Genomic DNA, 9,831 nt, shown 5'->3' on the forward strand with positions numbered 1-9,831 from the left:
CAGCCTTTCCCATCCTGAGAGTCTTACCATTCAGCAAAGTGTGCCCTCCAGCCATCCATCAGTGCTGTAAAGTACTTCGATATTGTCTCTGCTCTGTCGCAGGCCTTACAGGGCTAAGCGAGCTCCATTTGCCTGGGTTTGAAGTTAGAGTGGTCCTTCTCCTAGGATGGTTGCCAGATGTCTAGCGAGCCCATCCTGCCTGTGGACACCCTTTTTCTGACCCTTCAGCTGAGACCTGTCTGGCATGGGAGACCCTACCGGCGGCACAAACCACCACCAGCATAGCACACAACCTCATGAGGGCACACAAGCTTCTCTCCCGTGACAAGGGGGTGTCCCCGGAGAAGCCATAAACAGCACACGGATAAATCAGACGCACCATGGTGAGGCACATGTGATGAGAACAAACCTAATCAGTCACCCAAAGGGGTAAGGATGTGTAGAGCATGCGTAGAAAACATTTATTTTCACAGTAGGAAAGGAAAAGCATGGAAACAAAACAGTCATAAAACCTTAACGATTAACATTAACAATAACCACGAAAAAAAGTATAATTCACAGCAACTGAGGAACTCTCAAGAAGCTACAGGCAGCCAGAACTTTGCAACTAAGGATGCAAGTCTGAGTATCCAGAATGTTGGAGACAGTGGGATGTGTCAGATGTTGAGGGAATGGGCAGGCGCAGAGAGTAGCCAAAATGGGGTTAGAGTAGGGTTGTAAGACGCTGGCTGGGTATAAACTAGGGCCAGTCAGTGCAAGTCTGACTAAGCTCTGCACCTGACTATCACAAACGGTTCTGGTTTATTCAATCTTTTCATAACACTTTCTGCGCAACCTCAGTGCCCCATGTGTGCACTGCAAGGACTAAGTTCCAATGTGCCTGGATTTGGGGCCAGCTGCTGAAGTCAGACAGGAGTAGAGGGGGGAGTAGCCACCCCAGCCTTAGGTAGCAGCTCCTGGACCTAGTGGGAAATCAACCTACAGCCACTGTGGCTGGAACACTGTGTTGCCCACAAGACCAGTTCATGGGGGGACCAGCATGAGTGAGGGGAGTGAGGGGCTCCATTCCAGCAGCTGGATGGGACAGCAGCTCACAGCATGTGTGCCTGATTCTGGAGGAGGCAACTGTCTGTATGTCCCACAAGCTAGGTGGGTTAGGGGTGGTGTGTGTGTGTGTATCAATCAGCAAAAATGTGGACTAGCCAGCAAGTACAAGACTCCAGGTCTGGGTAGGGTTATCAGGCAGGCAAGGCATCCATGCTGATATGTAGAGATATCTGTGAATTTGCTGTGCCTTTGGGATGAGTGTCGGAGTGCTTCATCTTTGGTTCATCAAGCTGGACCAGCTGGTGAGTAGGGGACCCAGAGGACGGTTCAGAAGGCTGTGGTCCATATTAGAGTGCTGGGTTGACAGATGGGTCAAGGTGCTTAAAGGACTTCTGAGTGTGCATGTGCTTGTGAACCCGGAGGGCGTCACATGCATCTGCCAGCCTCAAGGAAGAAGGTATATGGTTGGCTGTGTATGTGCATGGCTCCTATGTGGGGGTGTTGCTGACAGCAGCACCTTGGCTGGGGCAGTCTAACAGCTTTGTCAATGTTATTTGTGTCTTATTTGTCCACGTGTTTGTGTGTGATAGCAGCTCAGTGTCAGGGCTGACTTACGCCTGCAAATAGGAAAGGAGAAGCTATGTCCTTAGCTTGGACAGAGACTCTGGGTACCAGGCACCCAGGATGTGGCCAGACAGGAGGGTCCTGAGCCAGAGCCGTTGGAGGTGGCAGCTACTCTTCACATGACTTAAACATTAGCATTCACCTCTAAAGAAACAGACACCTGCCCAGAGGCAGAGGGACAGAGTCAGCTCAGACATGCCTGCAGAAACACTGCTGGCCCTGAGCCCTAGAAGGACTGGCTGTGCCAGTGTTGGGATAACACAAGCCCTATACTCAGGACCAGAAAGTCTTGCAGCCTGGGTATCTGGAATTCCTTAAAGTCATCAAAACTAGACACTGATCCAAAATCCAATCCAGTTCTCAGCCTACTGTCACCTGAATATGCATCTTTTCTGGCTCTACCACAGAAAAAGGAGCATGGTGTATGTGTGAATTTATCATTAGGGAAAGTCTTAATTGTACCCAGCACAGTGCTTTCAGATCCCGCACTAGGACTCAGGTGACAAAACTCAGATAATCAGACCTGTGACACGTGTTTAAGTCAAACACCATGGAGAGGTTTACACATCCAGGTGGGGAGTCCAAAGACTGGGAGCTCTGCTTAGTGTCAGTCTTCTGTGGGATACAAACCCTCTTTCAGAAGAGCTGCAAGTTGGTGGCTCTTCTCCAGCCACAACCCAAAGACATTGCAATCATCAAGGTACATACAGGTACAGAAACCACCTCACTGGGCTGACTAATCAGCTCAGCTGACAGAAGGATGCTGTGGGTCACAACATTTGGGGAAGATGACTCAAGCCCTAGGCTCTAAAAAGGCAGCAGGAACAACTAAAGCAGCACTGCTGATTGTCCCTGTTGTATTGGCCCACGAAGAAATGGGTCAGAGTAGGTCAGCCTCCTCTGATGGACAGGAAATCAAAAGACATGGGAAGAGGAATGAACATGCTGCACCCAACTTGCAGCAGAGACACAGTTCAAGCAAAACACATTTATCTCAGGCCACTTTACTTTCATGGCTATTCCCAAAGTCCCATTTCACCTAGCTGTGCTTACATTGACTGCAAGGACTATCTCCAGTTCCATCTAGACAGTCCCATTCTAATTTTCCTAAAATCAGCAGATTGCCCTTCTATCTCCAGTATGGACTGAACAAAGAGGCAGGAGAGTGGGGCATTCAGCTACTGCGATTACATTAACCTGGCATAAACCAGAAATACGTAGACTGCTTTGTTCTATATGGTTTCTTATTTATCTGCCTGAAGTGCCTTTTAATGGAATTTTCTAGTCCCAAGTTACATCACACTAGGAATATTTCCTCAGAAGCAGTGCTATAAGGAATTTAACTGCTCCGTGGATTTCACAGAGGGTTAAGGGAAGCATATGGATACATTTCCTTGAGCTATGAGATGATGAAATTGCAATCTTCTTCACAAGAGGTACTGCTTCCCAAGGTAGCCCAGGCAGCTTGGATATTCTTACTGCCCAATCAGGGGAAGCCCTTGAACACAAGTACCACGTCATGGGATCAATAAAAGAAAACCACCCTGGTCTGACATAAGTACAATGAAGGCAATAGGTGAAAATGCTCCTTCAGACTTGCTATCTCAAACCAAGATAAACCATCCAGTTTCCTCTCAGCACAAGCTTGGACATAGTGGGCACTTAGACAAGGCCTCATGAGCACTCCAGGGACCACAGTTCCATTGCCACCCTCTTCCCTAAAGGCTGACAAACCAATGTTTTCCTTATTCCTGCCATAGCATGAGGGTTATGCAACCCTGGAGAAGTGTAACTCCTGGAATGAGACTCAGCTGGAGGTACTGACGCATCACTTTGGTACCTGCCACAAGAAAAGAGATGGCAGTCTCCAAGCAGTCCGTATTCAGCACTCTTTGCACCCCCCTAAAAGATGGATCTTCTCCCACAACCACTTAGACTAAGAAAGGCAAAGCAGAGCATAAGTAGGTCTGTATGTCATCATGGGGGAAAGACATGGGGAAAAACTTTCAGTACCACGGAAGAATTACAAGAGCTAATAATTACAACCAGTTTCCTGCTGCCACCCATCTCTCAGAGAAGACATTACACCTCCCAGGTGCTTTGCCAGTAGTTCACATGCACATTGTGGAAAAGGAAAGACGTGCAATTTCACAGCCACAATCCTTTGAGGGGCTTGTGCCCTTCCCCAAATGCAGGCAATGTGGAGATTGCAGATCACAGTAAGAAGGATGCACACAGGAAGACAGATGGGAAAAAGATTGCTTACCCTTTCAGGATGGGGATGGGGAAGTCTCAGGGGCAGGGCTCCCCTCTTTCACCCAGGGGAAAGCACATGACCTCACAAAAACAAGGCTCAGCCCAGCTCAGACCAGCCAAGGAGGCCTCAAGCCACAATGTCCTTCAGAGCTCCAGGCAGGTCAGGGAAGATGAAGCGGTAGCCACTCTCCAGGGTGCGCTTTGGCAGCACCCTCTGTCCCTCAAGCAGCATGATGGCCCGCTCTGCCCCAAAGACAGCCCGCACAGCCCAAGCAGGCACTGGCAGCAGGGCTGGGCGCCCCAGGGCTGCAGCAAACTCCTGAGCAAAGGTGCCATTGGAAGTGGCAGAGGAGGATGGGGCAACACCATTGAGGACACCTTGCAGGCACTCATTCTCCAGAGCATGACACACGATCCCAGTTAGGTCACGAATATGGATCCATGGGAAGGGCTGCAGCCCAGAGCCCAAAGGGCCTCCAAGTCCCAGACGGAAAGGCCAGAGCATTTGAGAGATTGCACCACCACCTTGACCCAGCACTACACCTGTGGGGAGAAGAGAGTGAGAGCAGGTTCCCTGCCCAAAAGCAACCTTCACACCCAGACCTACAAGCAAGAGACAATCCTGACAGGGCTGGACTGGAACAGAACCCCAAAACAAAGAGACAGAAGAACTGATGTCCCTTTCCCTCCTCTTCACACTCTTGCCACAGAACCAAAGCAGAGTCACCCCTAACAGGACCCTTACCAGCCTGATCTCACCTGACCTCACCACAACTCCACGAGCTGGGCTCCCAGGGATGAGAGCTGCAGTCTCCCAGGAGCTAACCAGGCGTGAGAAGAAGTCAAAATTCCCTCCAGGACTGTCTTCAGTATACTCAGCTGTGGGGCTGGGGCGGTAATAGCCTGCAGGGTAACAGCAGAAATAGGATCAGGGTTGAATGATGACACCAAACCCCCCTTCCCCATTGGACCATCTTCCCTGCTTCCAAGAGCCCAGAACTCCTATGAGGAAAGGCTGAAAGAATTGAGATTGTTCAGCTTGGAAAAGAAAAGGCTTCAGGGTGACCTTCCAGTACCTGAAGGGAGCCGACAACAAAGCTGAAAAGGGACTATTTACAGTAAGTGACAGGACAAGCGGAAATGCTTCAGTCTGAGAGTATGTTTAGATTAGATATTAAGAAGAAATTCTCCCCTGTGAGAGTGCAAAGGCACTGGCACAGGTTGCCCAGGCTGTCTCATCCCTGGAAGTATTCAAGGCAAACCTGAACAGGTCTTGGAGCAATCTGGTCTAATGGAAAGTGTCCCTGCCCATGGCAGGGGGTTGAAACTGAATGGTCCCAGCCCAAACCATTCTGGGATTCTATGACTCTATAAATGCCAGCATTCCACCACAGACAAGCTTTTGAACTACTGGGGTTACACTGAGATTGAGCTGGCAGCTCCAAAAACCAAATAGGCCTGCAAGCAACAGAGCTGGCTACACAGAATGGCACCTGCTCTAAAATTGGGCATTACAGAGAATAAACCATGGCATCTTTCAAGAGTGCAGCAAGCAAAAACGCAAAGCTGCAGGCAGATACACAGAGGGATTCAGCTAAGGCACTGTTTACAGAAGTTGGTTGTACAGGATGCCTAAAGGTTTTCACAGGAAAACACAGAAAAGGTTCTGTCCTAAAGACACCAAGAAAAAGCGTAGGGACCCAAATTCCTCCCCAGAAGTATGAAAAAGCTGATCAAGGCTTGCCTAAACACAGTGACATGGATGACAATAAAGCTGACATTTCAGGGCAAGATATGTTCCCCTGGTAGTATGTTTCTGTCTAGAGGTAAAACCTTTCCAGGTCAGCATAAGTCATGTCTTGGCCGGGCCCAACCAATACCTACTCCAGTGACGAGGACCCAAGCACGGGGTGGCTGTTCAGCATCAACAATGGCTTTAGCCAAGGTCTTTGTGGTCTCAACCCGGCTGCTGATGACTTCCTTGCAGAAGGCATCACCCCACCTGGGAAAGGGAGAGTCACAGATTACGCTCCTCACAAGGACAACCCAGGAAACAACAGCACCAAGGGAGGCCACAGCAGACACCTGCTCACAAGCACAGAAGTCGTCACAGGAACTCCCATCACCCCAGAGCAGTGGAAGGACTTGTGACTTTACAATCTAAATGAAGGGGAACAACTTTGGGAGATAGTAGCTCTTCACTTCTTCAAAACTTTGTGGGTTTTGGACTACCTTAGGACAAAGGCAGCAGAGCAGCTGGAGACCAGAGATGGTGTTGCTCAAAGAAGTCAAACTTTGCTTCTGATTTTGCATTACCAAATGTAGGCATCCAATGTCCTTTTGGAAATGTGGAACCAATTTTTCTGACCTCCAGCTGTAGATTTAGAAGGGAACCTTTATTCCAAAGGTCTCTCAGAACCTAAAAGGCCCACTGAAATGTTTTGGATACTTGAGGATGCAGATGTCAACAGCTGGTTAACTCAAGAGCTTCCTGGATGTACTGTTTCCTCCCCTTCCACATTGTCTGACAACACAGGACTGTCTTGGCTGCACCTTGTCCCAACTACACTATGGGAGACCAAGTTACCTGCGGAAAGGGTTGAGGACATTTTCACCAGCCAAGTTGACCACAGCATCGCACAGGGGCAGTCCGGTGCGTGACAACTCTTTCTAGGCAGGAGTAACAGAGATATCACATATCAGGCCTCCCCTCTGCTCAAGCCTTCCCAACAACCAAGCAGGGTGGGCTCCCAAGAACTCCAGCCAGTTCCTTCCTGACCCTGCCTGGAGCACCAAGCATGAATGGAGACAGTTTTGCTCATTGGAGCTACAGCTGTACCCATTCCACTAACTGTGACCCATGGAGCGCACCCAAAAGCCCAAAAGTACATCTGTCAGATTCCCCATGACAGATTCCCTCTGTGCCATGGCAGGCCAGGGCAAGCGGCCTCGTCCCTCAGCCCTGCCACTTTCCCCCTCCTGTGACCTCTCATCTCGCACCCAGCTGATCCGATCCTTGCCCCCTTGTCGAGACACATGGGTCACTTGGTGCCCGCGGCTCCGCAGCAGCTGGGTCAGGGCTCTGCCCACGAAGCCAGTCCCTCCACCTGGGGAGAGAGAGACAGGCCGTCACGCAAGACAAGGGGCCATGGCGGGGGCGGGATCACTGCAGGCCCAGCAACCCCCACACCAGATCCCACACCACAGTGAGAAGAGGCGACCTTGGTCCCTCCAAAACTGCGTTGCGCTCACAGACCCTGAACGCTCACAGGGCCTCCCACGCTCACGGTCCCCTCATACTCGCGGTGTCCCCCTCACACCCGCGGTGTGCCCGAACTGACTCCCCTCACCACCGTCCCCTCCCGAACTCACCCACTACCACCCGCATTGCTGAGCCGCGCATGCACCTGACAGCGCCGTCCGCGCATGCGCCTTCCCCCCCCCCCCCCCCCCCCCCCCCCGAGCCCCCGCATGGGCCCCCGCGGCGGGGGGGGGGGAGGGGGGACACTTAAAGGGCCATCGCCGGGCCCTGGGAACTGGCTGGAAAACGGGCCGTACTCGAAGCAGGAGGCGCGGGGGAATGGCGCGGGAGAAGACACAGCGCTGAGCTGCGCAGGAGCGATGAGATGGCAACCTGAGGAGTTTGTCAGGGCAATGAATCAGTTCGATAAAAGAGCTGAAATAAATGCCCCGTGAAGCTGTGGCTGCCCCATCCCTGGAAGTGTTCAAGGCAGCCTGGGATAGTGGAGAGGGGGTTGGGCAGGAATAACTTTAAAGGCCCCTTTCAAACCCAAACCAGCTGGTGATTCTAAGATTCTGCCATCCTATGAACTGGTTTTTAATGTTGCTAATTGAAGAATTGTGCAGTCTGGAATCAGGCAGGGGCTGTTCTCATTGACTCTGAGCCTCCCTTCCCTCTGGCACCTTCCTGCGTGTCTTCTTGGGGTCATGGAAAAAGAAATTCCTTCAAGCATGTAATTCTGCGACTGGACTCGAAATGTCTCTTCTGAGATCGGATAAAAGACACCTTGGATACACGACTTCCCACCACAGGCAGCTGGGGCCGTCTTTGCTTCATACAAAACACTGTTGCATCCTGTGCTGTTATCCATGTCCTGTGAAGAGCAGAGGGTGTCACCAGCCTGTGAGTGAGTTCTCTATGCATTGGTGGCTGTTTTGAAGCAGGAACAAGTGCTGGAGATATTTCTACTTATGTATCTGCAGCTCAATCGATCTGTCCTTGTCTGCACACACATCCATAGCCATTGCTTCACCTGTTCTTCCATCTGTCCACCTTCCCTTGCAGCTCACTCTGTCATAAAGTCAGAGAATCACTAAGGTTGGAAAAGACCTCCAAGATCATCAAGTTTGACTGAATACCACCGTGTCTGCTAAATCATTGCACTAAGTGTCATGTCCACTTTTTTTTTTGAACACTTGGCAGGGATGGTGACTCCACCACTTCCCTACACAGCTCCTAGCTGTCCTTTCCTCTCTCTCCACTAGCTGTATAAAAGTGGCAAGTCCTGTGGTAAGCAACAAAACTAGGTTTCTAGGAGGAGCTGGTTGGAAATCTGAGACTAGGAGTTATTTACACAGGAAGAAGCATCCCTATGGTATGCAGGACGACAGGTGGAGATGAACAACTAGTTTCTTGTGTGGCTGTGCTGGTTTAAAGGTAAACCAGCAGGAGAAATGAACCCAATACCAAAGAGGTTATAAGTCAGAGTTACAATTTAATAAAAATGTTACAATAAATACAATGACACGAAAAGAAATTGGTTTTAACCTACAAACCCCAGTAGTATAACCCAGCACCATGGGGCACAAACACAAAATGTTTGTTGGCCCCTGTGCTGAGCCCCATGTGGTTCCCATGAGTCCAAAATAAAAGGAAGGGAAAAACCTGTTGGTACAGATGATGGTCACAGTCTGGTCGAGAGTGGTGGTCGCAGTCCTATCAAGGTTCTGGTCCCCCTCTGGATCTGACAAGTGGTCCCTGAGGTCTTCAAACCCCAAGATTATATACCCTCAGGTCCAGGTGGGAATGCCCAGTACCTCCCCCAGGGTGGGGAGTTCCACAATGGGTGATCTGACTCTGTGAGTTACGGGATATTTTTGGAATTGTTGATGGCCCATTAGCAGACATGCCCCCTCAGTCTGGGTGTGATGGTGCCAATGACTTCCTGGAAGGGAGTTATCACAGCTCTTATAGGCTTCTTAACACCCAGCTTGCAGCCTGAAGGGTCAGGTGAGCCCTGGGCAGCTGCTGCAAATGGTCCATTGTAAACACTTCATGAGAAATACATAACTTTGGTCACACCCACACAGTGATAAACTGGTCTCACCTGCTGAACTAGGACAGTGGCATGTACAGGTGGGTGGGTGAGCAGGAGCTGCTTACCATAAACAGTGTAGTCTGCTCAGCCTCTGCTGGGTGGGTCATGACAGTGATGTTAGCAGGAGATGCTTGCAGGCTGTATGCACATTCTCCTTTTAACTCCCCCCATAAAGGGCAGATGGCTGTGTCTTAGTGCAGCCTAGTAGGTCCTACAATGTAAACTGTCAAAAAACCCCTCCAAAAAACAACTGTAAGGTACCTTTGGATATGTCTCAAACTTTTATTTCCCACCCAAATGCTTCTACCTCATGGCATTTCACTGGATAGAACTTCTTAAAATGTGAAAATCCAGCGTGCCATTTGTTATGGGTTTGGCCAGGTGGGCCTGAATTTAGGTTTTAAAGTTCAGCTAGGCCTGGGATTGTCAGCTAACCTGAGCTGGGCTAAGCTAGCTAACAGCTGACCTCTTCTAGCCAATAATATTGTATTCCATACCATACTACATCATCTCAAAGGGTGTAAAATCCAGTGTGTGGGAGTGGCTTGGTCAGGTCTGCCATGGC

At 50.2% G+C, this 9,831-nt stretch overlaps 1 protein-coding gene across 4 annotated transcripts; it reads right to left on the minus strand.

Moving 5' to 3' along the window:
• Positions 1-3,425: 3,425 nt before the first annotated feature.
• On the minus strand, positions 3,426-7,377 carry SDR39U1 (short chain dehydrogenase/reductase family 39U member 1). Of its 4 annotated transcripts, none has more exons than XM_071577584.1 (6): positions 7,300-7,377; positions 6,928-7,034; positions 6,515-6,593; positions 5,808-5,929; positions 4,687-4,830; positions 3,426-4,470 (listed from the first exon to the last, which is right to left on the minus strand). In XM_071577584.1, the coding sequence occupies exons 1-6, from the start codon at positions 7,353-7,355 to the stop codon at positions 4,055-4,057; spliced, it is 924 nt and encodes a 307-aa protein (XP_071433685.1). In that variant the 5' UTR covers positions 7,356-7,377; the 3' UTR covers positions 3,426-4,054. The 4 variants fall into 4 exon arrangements, with proteins under 4 accessions (XP_071433685.1, XP_071433686.1, XP_071433683.1 ...); XM_071577585.1 differs by having other exon boundaries at positions 6,515-6,597; XM_071577582.1 differs by having other exon boundaries at positions 3,426-4,830.
• Positions 7,378-9,831: the final 2,454 nt, after the last annotated feature.

Source organism: Pithys albifrons, chromosome 25 (assembly GCF_047495875.1).
Source record: "Pithys albifrons albifrons isolate INPA30051 chromosome 25, PitAlb_v1, whole genome shotgun sequence".
Taxonomy (NCBI): domain Eukaryota; kingdom Metazoa; phylum Chordata; class Aves; order Passeriformes; family Thamnophilidae; genus Pithys; species Pithys albifrons.

What these genes read in the sequence shown, in the direction of transcription:
- SDR39U1 (XM_071577582.1), bottom strand. Translation starts at nt 7,355, where the DNA reads ATGCGCGGACGGCGCTGTCAGGTGCATGCGCGGCTCAGCAATGCGGGT. An exon ending in GCAAGGATCGGATCAGCTGG is followed by an intron (nt 6,594 to 6,927) that starts GTGCGAGATGAG and finishes CTGCCTAGAAAG; the next exon opens with AGTTGTCACGCACCGGACTG. An exon ending in GGTCCTCGTCACTGGAGTAG is followed by an intron (nt 4,831 to 5,807) that starts GTATTGGTTGGG and finishes GTTACCCTGCAG; the next exon opens with GCTATTACCGCCCCAGCCCC.